This window comes from Pygocentrus nattereri, chromosome 27, assembly GCF_015220715.1.
Source record: "Pygocentrus nattereri isolate fPygNat1 chromosome 27, fPygNat1.pri, whole genome shotgun sequence".
Lineage (NCBI taxonomy): Eukaryota > Metazoa > Chordata > Actinopteri > Characiformes > Serrasalmidae > Pygocentrus > Pygocentrus nattereri.
Window position 1 is genome coordinate 8,207,640 of NC_051237.1, and position 27,962 is coordinate 8,235,601.

The 27,962-nt window shown below is 38.3% G+C and overlaps 1 protein-coding gene across 1 annotated transcript in view; it reads right to left on the reverse strand.

The window, feature by feature from the left end:
* Window positions 1-27,962, reverse strand: part of gabbr2 (gamma-aminobutyric acid (GABA) B receptor, 2) — a 267,114-nt gene that overhangs the window by 184,766 nt on the left and 54,386 nt on the right. The window contains exon 2 of the mRNA XM_017694665.2: window positions 22,118-22,255. Coding sequence (XP_017550154.1) covers window positions 22,118-22,255 — 138 coding nt within the window. The remainder of the gene's footprint in view (window positions 1-22,117; window positions 22,256-27,962) is intronic.

A 27,962-nucleotide genomic window follows, 5' to 3' on the forward strand; every position in this document is an offset into this window, starting at 1 on the left:
ACCAGCCCAACTCTCTGAAGCACTTATAATCGGGTCCCCTTTCTTTAGCCACTTCTAACTGACTGATTCACTTACAGAAAAAGCTGAAAAGAGGACGTATCTTAGACTTTCTGTGGCCTTGCATAGTGAAAGCTGTCATGGTAATAAAAGAAAGAAAGAGCAGAGTCAAGTCACTACTTTAAAGCTTTTTCTATAACTCTGTAGCCCCCATGGGCCCACTGAACTGCTTGACTGATGTTTTCAGAATTACAGTAAAAAAGTACTGTCAAAATGTTTAGTACACTAAATGTGTCTGCAGTATGTGTAAACCCATGGCATTCTACATTCGCAATAATTATATACATATATATATATATATATATATATATATATATATATATATATATATATATACTCAATGCACTCCATTCCTGAAGAAACCACTTTTTTCGTGTGTTTGTTTATACCATGGTCCATTCAGGGAATTGTGAGTGTGCGTCTATGTGTTTGTGTGCATACGCACATGCATGTGTGTATCAGTATGTGCACAGCTGTGTAAAGAAAACACCAACTGTCAGAGGAAAGATGTTTGATTGAGTAGAGGAGAGCAGCCAAGTATCCGAGTGCTTGGAAAATTGTGTATTTTCTCCCAGTCTCCCATGTGGAAATAAGAGCTAAGTGCTTCTGAGGGAGCAGCCTAGTGATATTTTTTATCACGGTTAAAGCTGAGGTGAAGAAAATCCACATACAATTGCTGGCCATTTTATTAGAAACACTTAACTTGTTGGTACAGTTTGATAGAAATACTGATATTGAAAAGTATCAGCTGATACTGATACCAATCTAATCGTTTATCTTTGAAAACTTCAAAGCTTTAAAATGAGCTATTTTGAATAGGTACTTACTTATGACGACCATTTAAAAAGCAAGTTAAGTAAGTAGCAAGACATACAATTTACCATGGTAAAGAAAACAAGTTCAGTACTGCAAAAAAACAATAAGAACATTGCAGTGTTCGCCCATACACCTCAGATATCTACAGCTAGTGCCATAAAAGGTAGGACTGGTTAATTAGGCTGTACCTGCTGTGGTACACTGTCAGCTGTTGAGTAAAACTGGCAGTATAAGGCAATCATATGCTAGTGTTTAAATAGCTTTTTCTCTCTGACTGTGGAAGCTACAGTGAAGTATGCTAGCTCTTGTAATCCTCACTATGGCAATATCTCTGAAACATAATGGTTCCTCACTGGACCCTCTCAAGCTGTAACCGGCTCCCACCTAATATTAAATTCTGGTTACACCACTGACTCAAACTACGCAAACACTTTACTACCACACAGGAAGAAATAGAATACAATCATAATTTTATTAGTTGACTGGACTAATTATGAATGGCTAAGCATTTATGTGTAGCCATTTACTCATGTTAGTTTGTTTAACTTCAGTGGTCCCCAACCTTGGGCCTGGAGACTGTCCAATAGAGCCTAGTTTCAACCACAATTTGCCACAACTGCTCCAGCTAATCACCCTCTTCCCAAGTCCCTGATTGGCTGTATCAGAGGTATTAGAATTAAGAAAGTGGGACTATGGTGGTCTCTTTCCACTGATGAACTGTGCATAAGGAAGCTGATAAGGTATGCTGCATCAGACAGGCTATAGTCAATAACTGTAAACCTACTATATGGTAAACATACCTGATAAAATGTCTTATGAACGTTGATGGGATGTGTTCCAATAAACAAGCAATTCAGTGTATACTGGAGCCTTTGCACTGATGACACAACAGCCATTTGGTTATATCAATGTAATATTCCATTCCTAGCGCTGTTCATAGCTTCAGTGCTGAAGAAAGAGTGAATGAGCAGCCATTACAGCACTTCCACCCACCATCACACTCGCAGCACACACACAGCGCTGATGATGATTAACTCTGATACTAGCGCACAGTGTAGCATGCTGCTAAAGACGAAGAGACTGTAAAGATATACTCTCTATTATGCATACAGACCCACACATACACACAACAGCACATGCAGGAAAATACAGCAAATACATTTAATCTCATTAAGCTATATGGGATGATACACCATTGCAGAGTGCAAGCTGCAAAAGGAGTCATTACTTATTACAGTAAGCTTCATAAAACATTTATAAGGTACATATAAACAGCATATCACATGTCATAGGCACTCGAGCAACATTTTAAGCATGTTATCCCATACTGAGCAGAATGGGGAAAGTCCCAGCACCCACTACAGTTGGGTTAAGATGAAAACAAAAATTATTCATTTTATTAACTTGGGTTTGTTAACAGTGATGGTGATAGGAACCAGGGCTTTCAATGTCAACACAAATATTGCCATTCTATTTACTATCTAAAACAACCAATGAATGTGGTCTGTGCAAAAGTTAGAGCAAATTAGATATTTTATGTTATATTTTTAGATCATATTAAGCTCTAAAACTATGCCAAAAATGAGCAGAAAAATGCCCTATTTAAGCGTGTTTCCTGTAGAGAACATGCTAATATACTTTTACTTAGAAAATCAAAAAACATGTATAAATTGACAGTTTGTGTTTTGCAGACTGAAAGTAATATTGCATGCTTTTATTATCACCACAGATAACTTCTAAAGGTCAAATATGCAAGCACTGACGTATACTTTATGAAAGCATTTTATGTGGCCCTCATGTTTCATAAAAAAGGCACTGCCTCATGCAACTAAAGCAGGTATTTTGTCATGCAGCACAAGCGCTCTCAAAACCCTCCTGCTGTGCAACTAAAAGTCAGCAGCCAAATGCTCAGTAGCCATATTCAGTCAGGTAAACACGCTCAGACCAGACATTTTACATCCAGCGGTTTTTGGGTTACAGTCAAGAATTGGAGCGTTTTTGTACACTATCGATTGAAGTGCAAATGTGCAGTGCATATAGATGTGAATGGCACTGCTGCACACAAGTCATTAGCCTGAGCAGCGCAGCAAAGAGGTGGGCTAAATTGCTCAGTTAATGGCCTTCTAACACACTCTAAATGGACTATTATCACAGCTTTTCAAATGGAGCTCTCAACCTCACTCACAGAAAAGGAGAATCAAACTGCAGATCATATTCTTACATCTTATGTAACTTCCTTTTCCATATTTGACAGGAAATATGTATAATGAAGGAATTAATTATATCATTGCATCTCCACCAGTGGTACAACATGTGAGCTATATTTTGCGTCATAGGCCTCAGGCACTGTAGCAACCTCAACATGCAGAGTAACAGAAAATCTGTATTGTTTTCCTCAAAAAGGAAATCTGCTGTCTGATTTTATACACACACACACACACACATATGTGAATATCTTACACAATGTAACTAAACGACTACGTGACCATGACTTAGTAAGGCGTGGGAACGAGATCGCAATGCGTAGCCACGACTTAGTAAGGCGTGGGAACGAGATAATTAAATCATGACCATGACTTAGTAAAGCGTAAGTAAGCTTAATAAGCTGTGATCTCGTTCCCACGCCTTACTAAGTCATGGCCATGACTAATCATCCCATTCCCACGCATTAATAAGGCATGGCCACGGGGCTCCATATTATTACAATATTTTGTCAAAATGATCAGGCCTGAGATTTGAATAGCACTTTTCAAATGTTGGCCACCCTTGTCAAAAGAAATGTTCAATTGATTACATTGAAAAATGTAAACATAAAATGTGGCCTGTGCAAAAGTTATTTTATTTATTTGTTTTTCCCAATATGTTCAATTCCATATTTATGCCTGTCCCCTATAGAGGATGTGTTACCTTGTCTTCATTTAAAAAATCAATGTCATTTGATTAGGTACATGCACACTTTTGCATAGGATTGTACAAGGCATTCTGGACATTAATTTTATTAACCTCATTCCAGTCATTTAAGAATGCCCTAAAGTTCAATCATTATTCTGAATACACCTTTCCTAAATATTTCTCAATATAAAAAAAGTCTACATCTTAATCATGTTGAAAGCTATGAAGTGCACAGGACAAACATATTAAAATAATTTTTATACATTTATCTGAAACCAAATTGGTTTTATATAATTGAAAATACTGATTCCACTCAATGTTTAAATGGCAGTGTGCATGCAATTTAAAGAATGCTTCGGTTCAGATTACTGGATGATTGATGCACAGCTCGTGGTTTTAAACAGCTTTCAGTAAGAGAATGAGTGTTCAAAAATGTCAGTGGCCTGCTGTGTTGAAAACATCCTCTTCTCAAATTCAACCTCAAGCATGCTCGAGGTCTCCACATCCTAATGCTCAATAAAACCCAAATCGGAAGCAATGAAAACAGAGGAGAGCAAAAAGGTAGCAGGAGATAAAGAAAGAGCAATGGAATAAAAGATAGAGAGGCTTGCATTCAATCTAATTAAACTGAATTGCCTCGATGTGTAACTCAAAGAGGTAATCACCCATTTTGTCTGTGCTTCTATTGCACTGAATCAGCCAGGAGGAAGGGTGGGGGGCAAGCACGAATTGGAAATCAGTCTCACAGTGGTATAAATGTGTGTGTGTGCAGCCAATTAAAGATAAGGGAAAACCTACTGTACACGGGGTGGGTGTGTCTCTAACAGGGGCACTCCTCTACTACAACTCAACTGTGCTCTCTCTCTCTCGCTCTCTTTCCCACACTCGCTCTCTCCTCTCTTATTGTGAGTTTATGTTACAGATATTAGTGAGCTGTGTCAGACATTTAACTGGCCTTTATTGATCTCCAGCTTCAATCTAGCAAAAGCACTTTTAATGGATTGTAATGGAGCTGCACTTTTAAGAGCAACTGCTCTCTAAATGTGGTTTAGTCTTTTCTCTCATTTCCCAAGATGCTTAAGGATTCTTTTTGATAAAAGCCAGGACATTTGCCTTGCCCCAGTAACAGCTTTTTTATTGGTTCTACAAGTGTATGCTGAAAATCACTGCTCTGAAGACTAAAAGTACTCATTGTGATTGATAGTGTGTCTCAGATCATTGTACTGCATGGATCAGTATGCGCAGATGTTATGGTTTGAATCATAACAGTTTATGAAATTCTGGCAAGTTTTAAGTCTATATGATCTTTACATGCTGAGTCTGGAGTCTAGAAATTCTGCTCTTCTAACACTATTGAGTCTTTAATTTAAATGCTTTTAATGCAGGAAAAAACAGCTTTTCATGTTTTTGTCATCTTAAACTCTGAATGGGCAGCTTTCAAATGCTCCCAGTTTCCCACCAGGAAGCACCCTTTGATTTCAAACATGAACACTTCATGATGTGACATCAACTCTACTTTCATCAAGATGGAGAAAGAAGCAAAGAGTTCATCAACATCAAATAGGCCAAAGGCAACAAATTCCAGATAGGTACTGTACTACAACAACTGTTTCACATCCTCCATCTTTTGTTCACCTTCATATGAATGTGCACATCAGATGAATGAGTTCCTCCTTGGAGAAAACTACCACCCAGCATGCACTTTTCGAAGCTGCATTAGATTGCTAAACTGCCTGTTTCTTTCCACAGAGTAAAGAATTGGTGTGACATGGAGACCTCACAACATTTCCTAAAATCTCAAAATATGGACTGAACTGAGATAGCTACAATATACCTTTAGGATATGCCACAAAGACTATATCACAAAGATTATGTACAATTATATCAGGGCATATGAGAGACTAGGGGATGAGGGGGCAGTTGGGGCTGGTCCTTCACCATATGTACACTTCCATGTGAAAAACATGGGCCAAAATACTACTGGTTTTTACTAATGATTGCGGCCTGAAATCAAGTATACTTGGTTACTTTCAAGACAAACTTTTGCATCTGAACACTACAAAAGCTATTTGATTAGATCTTTCAGGTCTGTTTTCTATAGCACATAACAGTAGTCAACACTTTTTCACACACAGTAGCCAGCCAGTACCCACCACACATCTAGATGAGAAACTCCTAACAGTGTTGATGAGCTGTTGACACATGAGCCTCAGAGCTACTCAGAGTGGAAATGCAGCCTCCCTCTTCCAGAAATTCCATTACCACTGCACTATCTTCTTACAGATGTCTGGGCTGTGTCTGTTATTTCTAATGCTCTACACTACTTAAGAGTAAACGAGAATACAAACTCAATGGCAAAGAGTGAAATTGAAGGTGAGCATCTATGTATAGCCTGGCATTGATGCTTGCTGATGTACTAGGGCAGAAGTGGGGAACACTGATCTTGGAGGGATGGAATACTGCATAGTTTGGAGAGTTTCCTTCACACCTGGCCAAACTCAGCACTTGATTTCCAGGTTTGATGGTCATGTTGAGACAGGGAAATCAGTTCCTCAGTTCTTCAATAACTGAGCTGGACTCCAGTCCTTAGTTGTACAAGGGCTTGACCAGTATATAGGTTAGTCAGTAATATTGGTTGACATTGATCTGTCTATTAGCAGTATCAGTATCTGTCTATATCTGTATCAGTGCAAACAGTTAAAATAACGAGCCAATAAATAGTGACAATTTTGGTCGTGGCATCACTGGGATTTGGACGGATCATTTCCTGACATGAGGCAAAACTTGTCATCAAGGAGCCCAACGTGAAACACTCTGTATTTAACTATATGACAGCAATACAACCTGAAATGGTTAATTGGAACATAAAAAAGCAGTTATTGTAACTAAAGCATATAAAATGTGTCACAACCAATCCTTTAGCATCAGAATAACATGTTATAGCACACATTTTTTAAAAACAGGACCAATGAAAAGTTCAATGAAAAGTAATAAACAGAAACCAAAACCACAAAGGATTCTGCTTAGTTAGGAACTTCATAAGCGGGCAACAATTGTAATTGCACCATTTAACTAAACTACTGTATAAATCTATACATTTAAAATCTTAACTATAAATGTATTTACATTATTCGATTATTGGTCTCATCCACAAAATGTGAATATCAATTCAGCCCTATGATGTGCTTAGTGAAGAATCAGTGAAGAGCCAATGCCGACACTGATGGGGAGATGCTTACAGAGGCCTAATTTGCACAGCAGCACAGAATTAATTGTATCCCTGACATCTCCCAGGTGCTGCAGTACCTTAATGCAGCTGCTTTAAAGCTGTGCATTGCTAATGTGTTTTGGAAACAGTGGTAAGCCTCAGCATACTCACTTATATCTGCAACTCCCATGTTGAGAAGACTAAACACCCTCTCACCCTGAGTAATTTAAGTGTGAAGCAGGTGGGTCACAGTGTAGCGTGGATGGGACACAAGTATTTTATTCTCACTGCTATGGGCAGGTTGCATCACTAGCATGGTTGTGTGAATGTATATATTGCTGTTGTCGGAAACAAAACCTTGTATCTCCAAAACATACTTCACTTTTAATGTAAGTCAATGGAAGTTTTTCCAAGTAATTTTGGGCCGTTTCTTTTGGTCCATTCATGAAATTTAAAGAACACAAAATTTAAAGAACACATAAACACATAAAAAACAACAGGCATTTTCAAATTATGCCAAAAACTGATTTATTTTAATGCTGCGAAGTGATGAGGTGGACGCATGTGCGAAGAGAAGCGAGATTTATTAAGTGCAAATCCATAATCAGGGTCAGAACAGTTCATGGTCAGACAGCCAATACGGAGAGCAGGAGGGACAGACATGACAAAAATGAAAACAGAACTCCAAACAGGCCAGAAAACTCAAACAGTACATAAACTTCAAACACAAACCTTACATCAAACAAACAAAACATCCAGCAAACATACATCTAACATATCCAACAAATCAAACAAAGACCAGCCACCAGAGAGGGGAAAACACAGGGCTTAAATACATGAGGTTAAACGAGGGACAGGGGGAAATACAGGTGGATACAATCAGGGGTGGAGTCACGAAACAAGAGGGCAGAAATGAAAACCAAAACAAAGCACATGGACAGGACTGGGAGGGGCCAATCATGACATTTATGCTCTCCACACATTTATTTTGAAGTTATGTGATTGATTAGATCAGTAACAATCAGTTATTTATATCCAAAGAATCCCTGTGCAATTAAATGCTTTACAGTTCATACTGGGGCAAAAAACAATTTACATATCACTTACAAAAGTTCAAAGTGTCACACATCCCTCAGGCTCAGAGGTCACTAGGGACTCCATTCCCCAGAATCCACAGGTGATCACATGATTCTCAGCCCTCCATCTTGCTCCAATCGCCGTTCTCTGTCACCTGAGTACTAACTGGTTACACCTGTTCTAAGATAATTCGTTTAGTATAAAGCCTGGGCTTTTAGTAAGTTCTTTGCGAGGTATTGCTTCTTATTCAAGAGCCACTGAGCGGGTTTTCCTTCTGTCCATTGTGATTTTCTGGTTTTTGACTCTGTTTGATCTTTTTGCCTTTGCCCTTTGGACTTTGTTCGCCTTGTTATGTTTGTCTTTTTGTGTTACTTGCCTTTGCTGGATTTGACCTTTGCCTGTTTTTTGACCACCATTTTGGATCACAACTTTTTTTTAACCGTGAGCGTCTGAGTTATTCTGCCACGTTACACGAACACTCCTGGTCAAATGACATGTTTTATGTTCTAAATAAAATATATTATTATTTTTAATTAGGAAATCATCAAAACATATGATTTGACCATGGATGCCCAAATATTTGCATACAGCTTTATTCCTATAGAAATGTATCAAGATGAAACACTATTTAGGCAATAATGTTTATTTAAATAATGTTTTTGTTTTTAAGGGCTAGAATGAGAGTTAGTGATGTTAATGTATATGTAGTTTGATTTAAGTTAAACACAAGAAAGGCACCTGCAATTCACTATTTTTCATAAACAGCACCTGTATATACTGTAAATAGTCTCAAAAGAGTGAAGACACTTTTGCTTCCAGCTTTTTCAGATTTTTCAGACAAGACTACATTCAGTAATAATGGACACTTACGGATTAGGTAATTGAGATCATTTCCAAATAATAAACAAACTATTTTTTTGAGTGTACGGTTATGACTGCATAGAGATTTAAAAGCTAAATGCAGTGCAGAGTGAAACCTGCATGCCCTGTGGCACCAATCTGAGCTGTTAGCAGAAAAAAAAAAGCTAGTCGCCATGCTAAAACAACAACAATGTCTTTCATCAGTCTAGAATCATAACAAAGCACTTAACCCCATGATGTTCCAGGGTGGAATGTCCTCGAGTCCTTTAATGTACGCTGCTTTGGGCAAAAGTATCAGCTAAATTACTTAATGTAAATGTAAAATATCAGACAAGGAAAGCATTCAAAATCCACAGAACAGTTCCTGCTAATTATTCTACAACCCACTCCTGCTAGTGCAGTGATTAGCAGACTATTAACAGTGTCATGTGAAATCCTGAGTGGTGTACTAATATCACATGTAGCTAACAAATGCACTGTCCCTGAGTAACAACACTTCAACAAGGTTATCCTGTGGGAAGATGTCATCATGATAAAACTTCATGAGAGTAGTATCCGCATAACTGGAGAGTGATTCTGCTGATCTTTCAACTTTTCTGGTCACATAATATGGACATTATTATGGTTAATAATAGTTTGCAATTATCATAGTGCTTCTGTTGTTACACCCATGTTGTTATTCTGTCATTAGGCCTATTTCAGCTTCAGTAACACTACATGTGTATACAATGTATACTATTTCAAATCTCATTAAGTACTGCCTCAAGTTATATCATGTAAATATTTATCTGCATTCAAGCACGCATTTGAAAAACGCAGCATTGTTTAAAAATCACAGCGTTGTTCATTCGTTTAAATTCACATTGATTAGAGTGACACACGGTTTGCTAACAATAGTAGATTTGCTGCAGGGTCAGGCAATGGCGATTTTATCAAACACTTAAGTAATTTTACGCATTTGTTAGCTTAACATCAGAAATACAATGAGGCATTAAGTTGTTTTTTTTTGTCCGTTTTTTCGGTTTTGTTTTAGCAACATAGACTATAATTTCACACAGTGACGTAGTGAGAAACAGAGCAAGATGGCCAGGTTGTATTACCATCTGTATTGATCCTACCATGGTTATTGTGGCCCTACTCAAAATGTGAAGGTTTATTGTTGTATTGATGCCAGTGTTACTGAGTATTAGAAAGGCTCTGGAAAATTATACGATATAGACCACAACTGAAAAAGAAACACAAACACAGTAAACAAAAATTCCTTCATTCATGATCAACATCTTCATCTTGGCATCATCCTAGAATATTTTCCCTTCTTGTCGTTGGGTGGGGGGGTGGGGTGCTGTGTATGGGAGGCATTCACAGCATCCAGAAGCTTCTGACAGACTCTAAATACATCAGATTTTGTTTAATTAAACTGTATTATTGATGGATAGGCATTAATTATAGACTCTATTCACTGATGTGTTTCCTTGTTCGCTGCCTTTTTTTCTAGAAGTAAATGATTCATAGCCCACTCTTCAAAGTATTATGGAACATGTGACCTAAATAAGGAATATCAAAGGCAAATGCTAAAATAAGCTAAATTAAAACAGATCAAAGCAGGAAAAAATAAAAAAGGTTAGTCCCTCAGGCTTGCATCGCAGACACAGTTGTAATATCTGTTGTCCTAAAATAAAGTAGTTCACTGTCTTACATTGGCATACAAATGTCCTTTTTACATACCATAATATACAATTCTGTTTTCACTCAGAATGTGATTGTTTTTGGTCGGGAAATCAAGAATACAGTGAAGCATTACAGGGCCAGAGCATGTGAAATTCAGAGCACATTAATCTTCAATTCTGCTTGAACAGGCATAGAGAAACCCTGCGTTTGTCAAGGGGAAGGATGAGAGTCCTTCTGTAGTTTCACAGAAGCCTGAGCAGCATGTAAGGGAGCAATAAAATCATAATTGCATAATGAGCGGTTGAGTATGTAACATGCATCTTTACGAAGGAGAGGTAGTTTGAAGTAAATGCAGCAGTATTTAGCAAGAAGATTAGAGCCACACAGCAGGGAATCAGCTAATGTTGCTAATGACTGTAAAGTGGACACATCACACTGAGAGACGGGTACAGACTCACAGCCAGAAGTGCTTACAGACAGCAGCCAGGCTGCTTCCAGTTGACCTATCCGTACTCTGTAGATTCTTTTTGTAGCAACCGCTGCGAGGTTAGTTTTATGAGCCAGGTTATACATGATTTTAACTATATGTCTGTGTGCAATAGATGGCTGATCAGTGTTTGTTCAGAGAGTTGGTTGTGCAGTTGCTACCAAACATTTTTCGTACAGTTTTCACTTTTTCAAAACCCTTTACACAGTTTGCTCTGTCTGGACCAAACCATGAACAAACATTTCCTTGCTTAAATTTAATACGCATGTAGTGAACACAATTTCCAGGCACATCTTGCTCAGTCTGACCTATTAACAAAACTATATATTAGCTCAAACTCAAATTACAAATGCGTGCATACACCATTGCAAAACTATTGAAGCCTAACATAATAATAAACAGCATATCAATTTGCTAAGTGACAAACACTTCTGGACAACAATGAAAGCCCAAAAACTGAAAAAATGAAAAAGGGTAAACATATACAATTGTCTGTTAACACTGAGAATACTGTAGGTGTGATGTTAAAGAGGACATGTGGGCAAAAGATGCAGTCAAAGTATTTACGGTACCTGTGACTTCATTGCTAAATCATGTAAAGTACTAGTTTTCTACCATTTAATTTGTTCCTATGTAGTAGATATACCACTATGTTGTACTGGTTTCCTGTTGTAGTGAAGTTTAAAAAAGATTTATTGAAGGATCAAGAAAAGAATAAAAAAAGGAATTATAATATGAAACAAAACTACAAAGCAAATTATTCTTTATTACTTTTTAGATATACATCTACTTTAATGTGAACATTTGCTATGTTACAATACAATGCTACAATTTCTTATTGGGTTAAAAAAGATTTTTGCTGAAATTCTGTCAAGCTCATCCAACCGAACAACTGCTGGACCAAAGAATTTACTTGTAGGTGGACAAGATCAATTTTAAATTGCTTGCCATAGCTGCTTAAAGCTTGTAGTTTGCTTAAAACCAGACTGTTTGTCTAAGGAGCAATATGCATGGTGCTTAACATGTATGTGTGCACATGTGCAAGGACATGAATATGTGCCCTCCATGTCCTGCTGTATATTCTGTGTGTATTAATTGGCTTCTTTAGCTGTTTGTCTTCTTTAACGTTGGCTAAATCTCTCTGAGGCAGGAAGAAGCCCTGGCCTCTGCACCTTAGACTATAAGCCAAATGACCAATCTAATGTGCGTCATTTATCTCGGTCCTCCTATTACTGAGCAAGGGGAGGCCACAGACCATTTCCTTCAGTAACTCTGAAATCTTTTTTGGTAGAAGTGGACTTTTGCAGTGTAGAATCTACAGTGGGCCATCCCCATTGAAATGCCCCCCAGCATTGCTGCTAGAGCTCGACCAATGATTTGGACTTAAACTTGGAGCCTATGAAATATGGATACAGAACAAGAAAGGATCTGACGTCAGCTGAGCAGCTACAGCAGCAGCGCATCTTTTATTTACGAGTTTAGAATGGTGCTTAGAGGGACTGCAGTGAAAACCAGTTTTGCTTTTTCCTGCACGGGGAAAGAGTCTAAGAGGAAAAGCCGAGGAGAAAGCACAGAAACGATTTCTCATTATAAAAGAGCCTATCTGACCGTGGAAACAACAACCAATTGACTGGAGGAGGAAGAGCAGTGCTCTTAAAAGAATAAGCCATCCATGTCAGACACATTCTAAATGCCTCAAACCTGGACTGGATTTGATTTGTTCATGCTCTGTCTCGACTGTTCATCAGGCATGGCTCAGTGTTGCATCAAGGCTGGGGGTGATTAAGGGATTGCAAAGCTGTGGTCATTTGAGCAGAAGAAGATTGAGATCATGTTCCAAGCTGAGAGAACACAGCCAGGCAGCCCTGGCACAGTAAGGGAACACAGAGGCCTGTGGCCATTCAGCGGCCAGTGTGCTTGAAACAAGTCCTCCACACTAGGGTTATGTGCATCAATCAATGCTTAGAACGCACAGGCAATAAGTGCAGTTTGGGAATCTCACATTTAATAGGATTGTACAAAATGTTATGTAAATGATCCCATTTGAAAACATTCAATGATGATGTCAGTTTTAAGGTCATATTAACTATTTAAATCTGCCACCAGAGGAGATACAATGCGTCCATGTGCAGGCTGGCCAGAGTGAAATATAGAATGTAGAAACATGTAGAATCTGCACTTTCTGTGTGCTTCTGTGTTTTCTTTCACTATATAAAAGATTAGTAAGACTTCCTTTATCGTTGGATGCAATGTGCTTTTGTCCGAGCTCATTCAGAACGCGATTTGGATTGGTAAGAGCTTGTTAATGATTTGTTTCATCAGAGTAATGATAACGTTTCCTTGTTCAAAAAGGACGTTTGTGACACAAAGTACATAAAAATCTATTCAGCTTGAAAGATCTTGTTCCATGTATATGAAACAAAGAGAAAAACAGCATTCACAAAATTGCCAGAATTTTGTCTTGGGGACCAAAGTGCAATGTTTTTGTTGGGCCAAAGGACAAAAAGACTAAACAATGTAATTAAAAATGACAGGTAGGCTTTATAACCAAGTTTAATTTTTTATTATAACATTTCATTATACAGCGTTCCCTCGCCACTTCGCAGTTCACCCTTCGCGGACTCAGTGCATCGCGGGTTTTAAAAAATATATATGGAAAAAATATATCACAGATTTTCGCTACTTCGCGGGTTTTCTGCAGAATTTGATCTGTGGAAAATATATATATTTGATGAATTTTTACTTAAAAAATCCTAAAATGTATAAAATATATTAAAAATATTAATTCTTACAATAAAGGAATGTTATAAATCATAAAATAAAATTAACCAGACCACTGAGGTGATTATTTGTCTAATGTACGTATATACCTATGTAGGTTTAGGAATTCAAAACATTTTACAGTAAGTTTAAAGGTACAATACATGCACAGAACAGAGTAGGAATGGTTATTAAGGGAATGGGAAAGGTTTATGTAGCGTAAACATGTGGGGGAGGGTTTATAAAGCCTTAAAATAGTGTATAAATACTTAAATAAATATAGCGTCCCTACTTCGCGGATTTTCGTTTATCGCGGGTTCCAGGACCACTGGGAACACTGTATTTTGCTAGCAAAAACTTCTTTCTTCTTCTTCTTTCGGCTGCTCCCGATAGGGGTCGCCACAGCGGATCATCTGCCTCCATCTTGCCCTAATCCACTGCCTCCTCTACTTTCACACCAACCATCTCCATGTCCACCTTCACTACATCCATAAACCTTCGCTGAGGTCTACCTCTTCTCCTTCTACCTGGCAGCTCCATCTCCAACATTCTTTGACCAATATATCCACTATTCCTCCTCAACACATGTCCAAACCATCTCAATCTGTCCTCTCTGGCTTTATCTCCAAACTGCTCCACCTTCACCGTCCCTCTGATCTGCTCATTTCTAATCTTGTCCATCCTTGTCACTCCCAACGAAAATCTCAGCATCTTCATCTCCGCCACCTCCAGCTCAGCCTCCCTTCTTTTAGACAGAGCCACAGTCTCCAAACCATACATCATAGCAGGACGCACTACTATCTTGTAAACCTTCCCTTTCACTCTTGCTGCTATCCTTCTGTCACACATCAGCCCTGACATCCATCTCCACCCACTCCATCCTGCCTGCACCCTCTTCCTCACCTCTTTTTTGCACTGTCCCTTGCTCTGGATGGTTGACCCAAGATATTTGAAATCATCCACCTTTACGACCTCTACTCTTTGCATTTTCTTCTTTCCACCTGCCTCCCTCTCATTCACACACATGTATTCCGTCTTGTCTCTACTGACCTTCATTCCTCTCCTCTCCAGTGCAAGCCTCCACCTCTCCAGATTCTCTTCCACCTGCTCTCTACTCTCACCACAGATTACAATGTCATCTGCAAACATCATGGTCCATGGAGCCTCCTGCCTGACCTCATCTGTCAACCTTTCCATCACCATTGCAAACAAGAAGGGGCCGATCCCTGATGTAACCCTACCTTCACCTTGAAACCATTTGTCACTCCAACTGCACACCTCACCACTGTCTCACTATCCTCATACATGTCCTGCACCACCCTAACATACTTTTCAGCTACACCTGACTTCCTCATACAGTACCACAGTTCCTCTCTAGGCACCCTATCATATGCCTTCTCTAGATCCACAAAGACAGAATGTAGCTCCTTCTGACCTTCTCTGTACTTCTCTACCAACACTCTCAATGCAAAAATTGCATCAGTGGTGCTCTTTCTGGGCATGAAACCAAACTGCTGCTCACTGATCTGAACCTCTCACCTTAGCCTTGCTTCAACAACTCTTTCCCATACCTTCATGGTGTGGCTCATCAACTTTATACCTCTGTAGGTACTGCAGCTCTGAACATCACCCTTGTTCTTAAAAATGGGGACCAGTACACTACTTGTCCACTCATCAGGCATCCTCTCACTCTCCAGGATTTTGTTAAACAACCTGGTTAAAAAGTTCTTTACATTCTTGCCAGTTTCTCTCACCACCTTAGCTGTATTTTCCCAGTCCTCAGGTAGCTCCTCACTGCCCCCAAGGGCCTGTTGCAATTTTTCCCTGAACTGCCTGCAACCATCCTCCTCCTTCTGCTTCCACCATCTAATCTTTGGCTCCATCTTCACTCTCTTCCTCTTCTTTGTTTCTAATCTCATTCTACAGACAACCACCCTATGCTGCCTTGCTACACTTTCCAAAGTGGTTTACAATCTCCAATCTCCTTTAGGTGGCATCTCCTGCTAAGGATATAATCCACCTGTGTGCACCTCCCTCCACTCTTGAATGTCACCCTGTGTTCTTCCCTCTTCTGAAAATACGTGTTCACCACAGCCATTTCCATTCTCTTTGCAAAATCTACAACCATCTGACCTTCCAAATTTCTGTCTTTCATACCATACATACCCAGCACCTCTTCATCCCCTCTGTTCCCTTCACCAACATGTCCATTGAAGTCTGCACCAATCATTAATCTCTCCTCTCTAGGGACACCATCTACCACTTCATCCATCTTACTCCAAAATTCCTCTTTCTCCTCTAACTGATAACCAACCTGTGGTACATATGAACTGACCACATTTAAAATCACACCATCAACCTCCAACTTCAGGCTCATGATCCTGTCTGACACTCTCTTTACATCCAGAACACTTTTCACAAGCTGTTCCTTTAGGATTATCCCTACTCCATTTCTCTTCCTCTCTACACCATGATAGAACAGTTTGAATCCACCTCCAATGTTCCTGGCCTTGCTTCCTTTCCATCTGGTCTCCTGGACACACAGAATATCTACCTTCCTTCTCTCCATTATGTCTGCAAGCTCTCTGTCTTTACCAGTCATTGTCCCTATGTTCAGAGTCCCTACTCTAACCTCCACACTCCTGCCTTTCCTTCTCTCTTGCTGCCTTCTAACCTGCCTTCCTCCTCTCCTCTTTGATGGTCTTCGACCTACAGTAGTCCACCCTGCTTGTCAACAGCACCGGAGGCGGTCGTTGTTAACCCGGGCCTCGACCGATCCGGTATGGCAATCATATTTGTGATCCGCATGATAGTTTTGGCACAAGTTTTACACTGGATGCCCTTCCTGACACAACACTCACCATTTATCCAGGCTTGAGATCGGCACCAGAAGTACACAAATTATACCCCTAGTGGCTGGTTTTAGCAAAAACGTCTTTATTAATTTATAATATAACAATTTGTCACTGGGTGAGAAGGTTGGGCTCAAGGTTACTTTCTACTATACCAATTCAGCCTCAGAGTCCAACTTTGCAATGCAGGCCACACTTTGGGCAGCCCTGGCCATGACCACTGTTTGACCAGGGGTGAAGGAATCAGAATGGCTGCACAAAATTAAAATTTCCCATTCTATAAAAGCTATAAATGCATTTCTGGCAAGCTGTACTCTAAAACTGCACTGCAGACATGATTGATCCATAACAGAAGATCATTCTTGGATCAAATCTCTTCCAAGCATCTTGGCAAGGTTTTTAAGAGCAGACCATAAAGTAATGAAGAAGTAATCAGATCATCTGTAGAAACCTTTGCCACAGGAGAGCCAAAATTAAGTGGAAATCACACTATGATAAAACTGTAAACTATTACTGAAAATTGTTTAGAACGGCAAAAGTTTGGGCTCTATTTCCAGCACTTTTTGCATTTTCTTGCTCAGTTTAGTGTCCGTTAAGCATCTGGTAAACATTCTGTGCCACCATAATATACTATTTTAGCTTCTCCTGTATTTCACTGACAACTTGTCATGCATAGGTTTAGTCCTTAGTACATTCAGAAAACATAGTGTCTTTCCTCCACTTTATGTTACACAAGGCCTGTAAGAACAGAGCTAGTAGGGTTAGTGTGAAAAACCATGCTTGGGCATCATGAGTCACAATCAGGATGTGAGAGAGCTGCTTGTGGATCAGTCGTTACATAAATCCGAGGGCAGATGGTGCCTGCAAACTGATCACTGCGCCACCCGTCGCAATAATGTGTCTGTATTTGAGCGTGTGTGCTTAGAATTCCTCAAAGCTCATATCATGTCACAGTCTTTTTTTGACAAAGAAAAGCTTCTATTTCACGTCAAGCATTAATTCATAATTAACTCAAATTGGCTTGACACTGTGTGCCAGTTTGGCTACGATATGTCATACATGTAGAAAAGCAATGTACTTCTGAGAACAGGTAAAGCATTAAAAAGTGATAGCTAGGAACTACATTTACAGACTGCACTTAGTTCTCAGTAACAAAAAACACAGCCTAAGCACATGCTTACTTATACATTCACCGTGTGAAAGGTAGGGGGGCATGCAAAAAGCATTTCCATTCCCTTGATCATCTTAGTGTGGTAGCCGCCCTGCATGTGCCTGCATATGAATGACTCTGGAGCTAGCTGCTCTTCCCACTCCTGCAGCTGACGTCAGAGAGGAGGACAGTGTCTGCTGGAGTGTGTCGACAGCAGCCTGGTTCTGGCACCAGTTCGCCAGGGAGCACATGAGAGCCTGTCGGCTCAGAGTGCAGCGCTGCCTGGATCTCACCCACTTCTGGGCACTTACAGAGAGCAGAGACTATAAAATGCAAAAAATGCATTTTATAAAAATGTATATAAAAATGCAAGGTTAGTTTTTGGTGCTGCAGCAAAAAAGGCTTTTAATTGGATGCTTTATGTTTTTATTATCATGTCAGCATGATAAATTATTTAACTAATTTGTTGAACATTAACATTAACATTAACAGGATGTCAGTTTTTCAAAACTGACATAGTTCCATGCTGAAGCCTTGAAGACTACTCAAATACTGCTTTTAAATAGCTTATTTTCATCTACTTATTTAGCTATAACAAAATCAGCATGAAGCTATAACAAAATGCACTGCTTTTTAATGGAAGAAATCTTTATATAGGGTCTAATCTGGGAAAATAAGACAAATGCAATGAATCAATATATATTTAGTAATATAGTAAATACTTTTCTGATTGTTTTCATGTCAAGCAATAACAAGAACATTGCAAAAATATTAAAATATTTTTTTCTTTCCACAACAATAATTTTTCATGAAATTTAAACCACAATAAAATATCATCTGTTTAATTATGCACTGCTTTTGTGAATTACAGAGGCAACTGCAACTTTTAACAGAGACAACTGCATCAAAAAACGGCATCAACTAAAATGTGAACTCTTTCTGTTTTCTGCATGCTCTCACCACAAAAGGGGGTCTTAATTCAATTCTCAGTGGTCAAACATGGTCAATCTACAGTAAGAACAGTGCAAACAGTGACACAGCAGTGCTGCATAAACTAGGCTCCACTTGACCTCCACTGACCAGATGACTGGCCCATTTAGAGTCAGTTCCACAGAGCATGTTAAACTACCAGTGGCACGATATTAATGCAGAGTCATGTGCTATATGAAACTGTCAAAGTTAAATGGAAAGGAATGCATCCTATAAAGGTTTAAATAGGTTGGTTTACCTCAGGATGTAATTAGCTAAAGCACTCTCACTATGCCTCGAACGTGGCTGCTGGTAGCAACGGCAGTATTTCCTATAGCACTGCTGCATACTATTCCCTTTCCATTCTGTTCCTTAGGTGGTCCACATCAGGCCATATGACTTGTACAACAATGTACATTTCTAAGATTACCAACTGAGTGGTATCAAAAACCATGGACATATTTTAAAAACATTTCTCATTGAAGATGACTGTGTCAATGTTTCATCCACTTATGATGACCAAATAATATAGGCTCTTATTATCAACACATCAATGACTGCATCTACAGACATGCAAAACTAATATCAGCAAAATAACAAGTTTGTCCACATTTTCTTTATCTATGGTAAGAAAAATATTCATTTTAATAACACCAAAAATAACAAACAACCATTTTCAGGTGGCCATGTATTCTCCAAACAGGTAAGAACACTGCAGATTTTATACAGGGACAAATGAACAAGGTCTAGGTTACATTTGCAACCCTATTAGCAATGCATTTCAGGCTGTGGAAACCATGTGCAAACTGAAATTTGCTTATCATCACACAAAATACAGCCGTAATACAGATAGCAGGTTGTAATAACACCAAAACAGCCTTTTCTGTCCTCATCTGCCTCTCTCTGATCCAAATTATCACTATCGCACAAGTGCTTTTTCATGTGTGCGCTAAGGGACGATGAAATGTCTGCGCTGAACCTAATCATTCCTTTACAATCTGGGTGACATTCAATTTGATTCAAAGAAACATGATGGGTTTTACAGCAACAAAGTGACATAAGAGAGGAGCCTTTTAAAGCCACTAAATGACAATTGACAATCTGAAGACCACAAAAGCTGTGTGGCACCACTTAACTGTAGTAATGTACTGTTGTAAAACAGTGCATGAAAGACGGCATCACGATGGACGTGCAGCTGATTACATCATGCTTTACAATCAGAAACCTTTCCACTGAAACGACAGGTTTCTTTTTGGTTTTCTATTGAGTTTACCGTATTTAATAAAACATAAAATATAAAATATGTCAACTTTTGCAGAGGCCACATTTCAAATTCACCATGTTAAAATCAGTAAATAAACAGTAACTATGTAGTAAAATGGGCAAAGGTTTGTTCTCTGCAGAGCAGGTGTTAACTTATTTTCCCTTAGTAAATCAATAAAACATAAATTGACCACGGGCACTCAAACATTTGCATAAGACTATATGACAGCAGTGGTGGTGTTTGCTATATATGAGACCATTAAAAGAAGAACAAGTTTCCTGAAAAATCAGAAGCCTTGTTCTGAACATGACTTCCAGACAGTCATACAACAAAAGTTTCCCTACTTTGATCTACACTGACACCCAGAAAAGGTCTACGGAAGGCTATTTGTGCAAGCTGTAACACATCTAATTTCATCTATCAAAATATTCCAATCTGTGCCATACAAGCAAGTCACATCTCTATCTTTCTCTCTCTTTCACAAACCTCTCATAAGGGATATTTTAACCTTCTTAAATGTGCTTTATAATTAAAAATAAAGGTAGCCTGCAGTATCTTGGAGCACTGATTTGATGTCTAGTTCCAATGGGGCTAGATAATGCTTTTCCTTAATGTTCATCTCCTCTGCTCATTGTGAAATAGATCAGGCTTGCACGGATTAAAGAAGAGTAATTAGAGATCTATTCTGCTGAGGTTAATGGGAGATTAATCCACAAGTTAGGACATCCGAGAGCCCATCCCACTATTCGGTCCCTCAGGAGGAACTGGCCAATCAGTCTGAGAAGAAGAGATGAATCAATTAACCAAAAAGCAAACACACTCAGTTTGTCTGCAATACTTTGTTTTGGTCTTGACATAGAAAGAGAAAATGAAATAGAAATTTTACTGACGTCAATATTCTTGCATAGTTCCATCATTAAGAGTGGTTTTATAGCATGCTCTTTACAGTCATAACTGTTCATAATGGCGGTGATAGGAATCAGAAGTCCAAATAATTTAATGCCTCTAAAAGCTGCCTCACAAAAAGCTATTAGTTGGAATGATTAAAAATACATTTCGCAATGTCTAATTTTACAATTGTTTTGAGATTTGGCCTGAAATGTTTTTTTAAGCACACTCATAGTGGAAGGGTACAGGCAGGGCATTTCTATGGCAAAATATCCAAATAATCTTTTGTTTCTTTTCAGCACTTGTTACTTTATCATTTTACTGCTTATATTACACATAAAAACTCAGAATACATGCAGAATTCACTGGTCATTTTGTCCAGTAAATAAAAAGGCTACAACTACATTGCACACATTGTGACTCCTAGTTCCAATCACCACCAGTGTAAATTAATCAGAGTGAGTAGATTTCCCTACAGTGCACTGTTTCACATCAAAACAATTGAAATGATTTTGTTTACATGATCAAATTAGACAAAAAAATAGCATTATTCCCCTTTAAGGTATCATAGTGGTCCTGTAGGAATCTGGAAAACTCTCCTTTTCTGTTCATTACAGTTACTGGAAAAGAAGATCACCTCCTACCCTCACATCGAACACATTTTTTCAAAATAAAACACTCATGGCCTAAAGATGGGGATATTGTGCAACACAATGCAGAGTGCAAAGACACAAAGTGCTGTCCCTTCTTTACGGACACCCTGCTCTTTGTGGAATACTTTCTGGAAAGCTGGTGGTTATTCTTGGGGAAATGACTCACGCTCCTGCCAATGCTAAAGCAAATGCATAGCAGCTGCAAGGGTTATCTGTAGCTGCTGCTCACCTGATGTCATTGTTCCATTCACAAAAATTGCTACTACAATATATGTGTCAAGACCAGGTTGTGATGCTGATGGCATTCCAACACAAAATAGAGGAAGCGATCTGCCAAAAAGCAATACCATAATACCCCAATCTCAAGTCAGCCAAAAGATCCTCAATTCATAAAGTCCAGTGCAGTCCAACTCTGTGACATTTTATACAGTGACATAAACTGCTATTGAACTTTGGAATGTAAAGAGTGATACGATCATTGCATCATGAAAAAGATATTGTTCTGTGACTCTTACCTGCACCAGGTTCCAGCCCCCTAACGACTCCGCAATAATGGACGTCACTGATGGACACACTCCACCAAAGATCATTAAATGTTTGGGACCGTAGCAGATTGCATCGAAGAAGGCCCTTAATCCTTTTGCATTGTCACACTGAAAAAGAAAGAGGAGAAAGAGGAGTCAGTGGAAAAATTGCAAGTGCATTTGACGATGCAGCTCTTTTACTCGGATCTGAAAGGTTGCTTGGAACACAGCACCACTTCTTGCTGTCACTGCCTTTTTTACTGTGAGGTCTGTGTAGCCATCTGTAACCTTGTGAAACCTTTATAGAGATACACAAATATGCATCATGGGTGTTCATACATGTTTTTTGTTAGCAGGAAAGAGTGAAAGAACAAATGAAAATTAATCTTTAAAGCCATAAAAATCCAAGAAAATCTAAGCCTTCATTTTCTGAGTGTGTCAAACACCGTCTTCTGCAAAACAGAACCAACCCACTACTGCAGTGCGCAGCCATTTCACGTCACCATGGCAACACTCTTTGCTCCATGAAAATGCTACAGAAAGAAAAAGATGGAGTAAGGTCTGTTGATTGCAATATGAGTCTCTAACCAGTTTTGGCCTGATTTTCTGTTTTTCTAATGATATTCTACTCCTGGTAATCACTAACAAAAAGTCTGTTATTGGCCAGCCACTACTCTTAATTGACTCCTGTTCATAAACTGAGACACTTTGACACTTCTAAACATTATGAGTCAATCTAGCTTTCGATCCTGATGTTCGAACTTATTTTTAATCCCTGACATTTGACCATGCTTGTGGGAGCTAAAAAGGAACATCTTTACTTTAGTGCAAAGCAAACATTCACCTAGAAGAATACACAGCATTCTTTGTGTTAATATTGCTCTTCAGACGTAATATCTCAAAGACAGACAGGCCTAAGAGTATTTATCAATATGAACTCCAAGGGAAATTCCATGGATTCTTCAAAAAGTCTGCATAATTGTTAAGGTGTAAACAAAGTCATCTAGAATGGTTTGATGACTAAATTTCCCAAAAAATCTGAATTTTAAACTATTTGATCATTTTAAACTATTGCATGAAATTGTTATAAATACACAGCCTGATGCCTGAACCATTGTTTCATGGTAGTTACAATAAGCTTTTGGCCTAAAATATATTTTTATAAAACGTTTATGGTGGAGAAGTACACACAGGGTTGCAAAATATCTGAAAAAAAAGAAAACTTTTTTTTTTCAGATTTACCACTATTTTACTAACATAATCATAAAATCTCAGAATTGGCTAGCAAATTAAATTTCGAAACTGGCCCTGGAGGCATCATGAATCTTGGCTCCTAGTTGGTAAGCTTCTCTACAATGAACCATTTCACATCAAACCACTCTGAATGACTTTGTTTACAACTCGACCATTTGACAATGTAGAAATTTTGAAAAATTTGTGCAACTCTCCTGTGAAACATACTGAATGGTTACCATGGAATGATTTGAGAGGTGCATTTCCCCTGTAAGTTAAAAGACCATTAATGAATCCATTTCAGCTCTGAATTCCCCTTGTGGTAGTCTTTTGTCCTGAGGGGATGGCATGCGTCGTGTTCTCATAGTCTGATGGTGAGATGGGTGAGAGCACAAAGCAGTGTAGCCCAGGTACTTAAGAAGAACAGTAGTGTCTGCAGGTATTTGTTCCAGCTTTGAAAAACACCACCTGATTTCACTAATGAGCTCTCCTCTGCAACAAAGAAGGAAACCTAATTAGTGAAATCAGGTGTTGCGTTGTGTGGTTGGAACAAACACCTGTAGACACTACAGCCCTCAAAGGATTCAGCTGAGTGCCTGTGCAATATAGTTGGATAGCTTACTGCTAAAAATAACATAAAAACTGCTCTGTTTTAAGAACTGTTTAATTTTCAGTTTTTTCCTTAAACTTCATAAACTCTAGGGACCCATCAGGCCTTGACTTCAATACTGAATTTCCCAGCTAAACAAGACAGTGCTTCCAAAGTAATTTATAGTAATTTTGCATCCAGCCAATTCCTTTGAGTTACTTATGGACAGAATTTCCAGTGAATTGTGAATAGACACTAAGTAAAATGTTTATAACATCCTACCATGACAGAAGTAAACGAATAAAAAAATAAATAATTTATATTGTTGAGACCCAGAATTCTTGGGTTCCAATAACTTGAGTCTAGAGGAGTCATTATGAAGCCACATTGACATGTCTTCAGAAGCGCTGTGCTTTTCATTCCTATAACATTGCTGTTCTCGTCATAATTTTATCTTAACTCAACTATAGTGACAGTCATAAGCTGTTCGATGGCCCAGAACACCGCAGATACATTTAATGGGACAAAACAATAACTTAAAAAATAAGCTTTTTTGTCTTTGCTAAAAATGCTAACAAACACATTTGTTCCCTAACTAGATATATCAGCCATAATCATGACACAGGGGTCATGTGAAAAATAAGGTAAATCAGTAGTTTACAGTCATTTACAGTAAGCACTGGATAGTACTCCATAAGATTAATTATAGAATAACAAGCCTAGTTAAGAAGAAGAGCTGCTGAACTCTGATTTCCTTACTGCTAAATAATAATAATTATAGCTATTACCATTTACTGATGTCAAAAATAGCAAATCTCTGCTATGTAAGAAGGCTAAGGCAGATATTAGGGGTGCTGCATGAATTATGATATCGTCTCTTCGTGATGTAAACTTATGACAATGTGCATCAGGGAGATCTGACAAATCAACAACAGAACATGAGAGGAAATACTTTGCATTATAAATAGATCCATAAACATTCTGTTGCAATATCTAATTCAGCTCAGCTTTTTCAAAACTGGTAAGATTTACCTGAATGTCATCCAATTTATAAAGCATTTCACAGAAAATCCTGTTTGCTGAAATGCATACTGTTTGTTTAGTTGGTCTATTGTCACAGCTACCAACCAAAAAGCTTGCTTAGGCACAGTGACAGGTCTGACCAAGTGACAAATCTGACCAAACATATAATGTATTCCTTTTCTGGTTTTTACACTCCTGGGCCATGGAAGGGCATATATATATATATATATATATATATATATATATATATATATATATATATATATATATATATATATATAAAATCTAGGCATTAATTAGCAACCTGTGCTCAGGAATGATACAGTTCTTTGTGATAAGAGCAGGGGTACAGCCTCTCTCAACCAATCAGCTCATTACATGGGAACCAAGTGTTGTATAATGCATCATGGAGAAAAGGCAATCTATTAATCATACCATCTAATGCAATTGTTTCATTTGAACACCAAAGTTTGCAACAATCAAAGAAACAGAAAATATTGTAGGAATACTATATTGTATTTCAACATCCAGCATCATGAATCATGGGCTAAGTGTATTATTACATTTCTATTACATATTACATGTCTGAACACACAAGTCAAGGCACTTTACAATGCAACAAACAAATCTTCACTAGGCCCAGGAATTAATTACTCACATTGTAATGGAAACTGCCCCCAAGACTACTCCTTATTAATCCCGCCTTATTAAACCAACCACTGATAGGCTGTTGCAACCTTACAAAGAGTGATGATAGTACAACATTCTCACCCTCCACACACTAGTCAGTTTGCTTTTGTGTCAGAAATAGAAATGTCGAAAATAGAAGTGGGCGTATGAAAGGAAATAAGAATGTGATGAGGCACTGCAGAATAAGTCTATTGAGGAGAGAGTGTCCATACTGATGAATAAAATCAGCTCATCTCATTTACATATTTCTCTCATGTGTATGCAATTCCAGTTACAAGTATTTTTGAAAAGGCATTAAACATGGACACTTTTTTATTCAAATAAATTCTGTTCTGAGACAATAACAATAAAACAAAATATCATGCTGTGTCTAAAATGGAAATGAGAAATTTTAAAAAGAATCATACTGATTGACATATTTTGCTGAAGACGTTTGCTTATTCAACAGTTGCACAGTTGCACGCTATTACTAACACTGGTTTCAACACATATCCACAGCGGCGTGCACCTCACTGCGTCGGAATTAGAACTGATCAGAAGCTCTCATTATCTGAGTAGCATCATTTACAACTAGGAATTCTGTATTTTGATGCATGGTGTGCTACCAAAAGGAATGCATTAATAGCAGGTAATAATGTATTTTTACTAGGAGAACAGTATGAATAAAATAAGACAATGTTCAAAATCTTGACACTGTAATCACCCATAATAAAAAAGGGAAGGTCAGGATCATTGTCCTTCGAGTCTTTATAGCCCTCAGGCTGCACATGGTAACTATGCATCAATCTGTCACGGATTTCTACGGAACTGGAGCAGCATTCCTGTAAAATCTGACGGCATGCCAAGAACAAGCCACGTGACACATTAAATTCCTGGCATTATGCTCAACTAGGGCCCAATCAGCAAACAAAATATGGCATTCAAAGGCATGAAAGGATGGCCATACTTCCATAGTGGAGCTGCTTACTCTGAAATGAAAAGGTGCTTTTGAGTGGCGTCAAACACATGTGGTCGTTTGCCTTGTAAGGCACATATCCAGAATCCGCCTAGCTGGCTTCGATCATGTTGCCATGGGAACCTGCTTCACAATTTGAACACTAAACGCAGAAGGAGCCAAGGCCGGCACTGACAATTATATTTAGCACTGGTTAGGTCTTACAAGAGCTATTAATTGGAACAGATTCAGAATTGACTTTTGGGTATAAATGTGCATCTAAAGAGAACTGGCAAAATGCTGACACAACAGTTGACATCCCTACAGCTTTCTATTTGTCTGGGGTGGGGACAGAACCAAAAATGCATTTATTGAGCCCCTATCATGTTTTTTTCAGTGATCTCAACCTCAGAGCCAGTGAGTAAGAGTCCTAATCACTTATAGTCAACACAGACAACCACTGTGAATACTGTAACTCTCCTGTGTCATCAGAAAGACACTGAGATATACATACACACAGATTTCTATGATATAGTGTGAATATATACAATCTTCATCCAACAGAGCCATCTTTCATTTTGTAATGAAGATGCATTGAAAACGATGAAGTCTTATAGCATCAGTGTTAAAACAGAAGCCATTTTTTCAAAACTTCTGCAAAGTTAATTTGTTGAGATGTAGTGTCACAAAATTTTAGCTGACAATTAACTGTCATATAAATAAATATACAATCTCAAATTAGGCATTAGGCAATCATTAGGCAATTATGTAGTTTGGGGACTATTTTGCCTTACAGCGTCTCACGTACCATGAATGGATAAAAAATATACTTTTTTATAATCTTACCTCAAAACAACCTTAAAACAATGTCTCAGGCATCACGCAGTGCATTCTTAGCCATTTCATATGACAGATAAAGTAATACACACAGGTAAAGTAATAAACACGAACGTCTGGTTCCTATCTCCACCACTGTAAAAATTTCTGCTCACATCAAACCAATCTGAATGATATTGTTTACATCTTAATGACTTAATTATGCAGAAATTTTGAAAAACCGGTGGAAAATCCCCCTCAAACAGAAGTAGGGCTGGGTTTATTCATGGTGCATATTTCTCACAGCTCTATAACTTTCTCTGGGCAGTAATACTATAAAAAAAAAAATGCACATTACTTAGAGTGTTTAATAACATTACAGTGTTCAATAACTTTCATGAACTTGAAACGGCTTATTAGCTGTGCAGTTGTGATAAGAAGTAAGTACGTATAAGGACACATTAATTGCTTAAATTTGCAACAGTAGTGCTGAATGCCTTAGAGGGGACAGAGGACTAAGGATTATTAATGGAACTATTTCTATGAACATC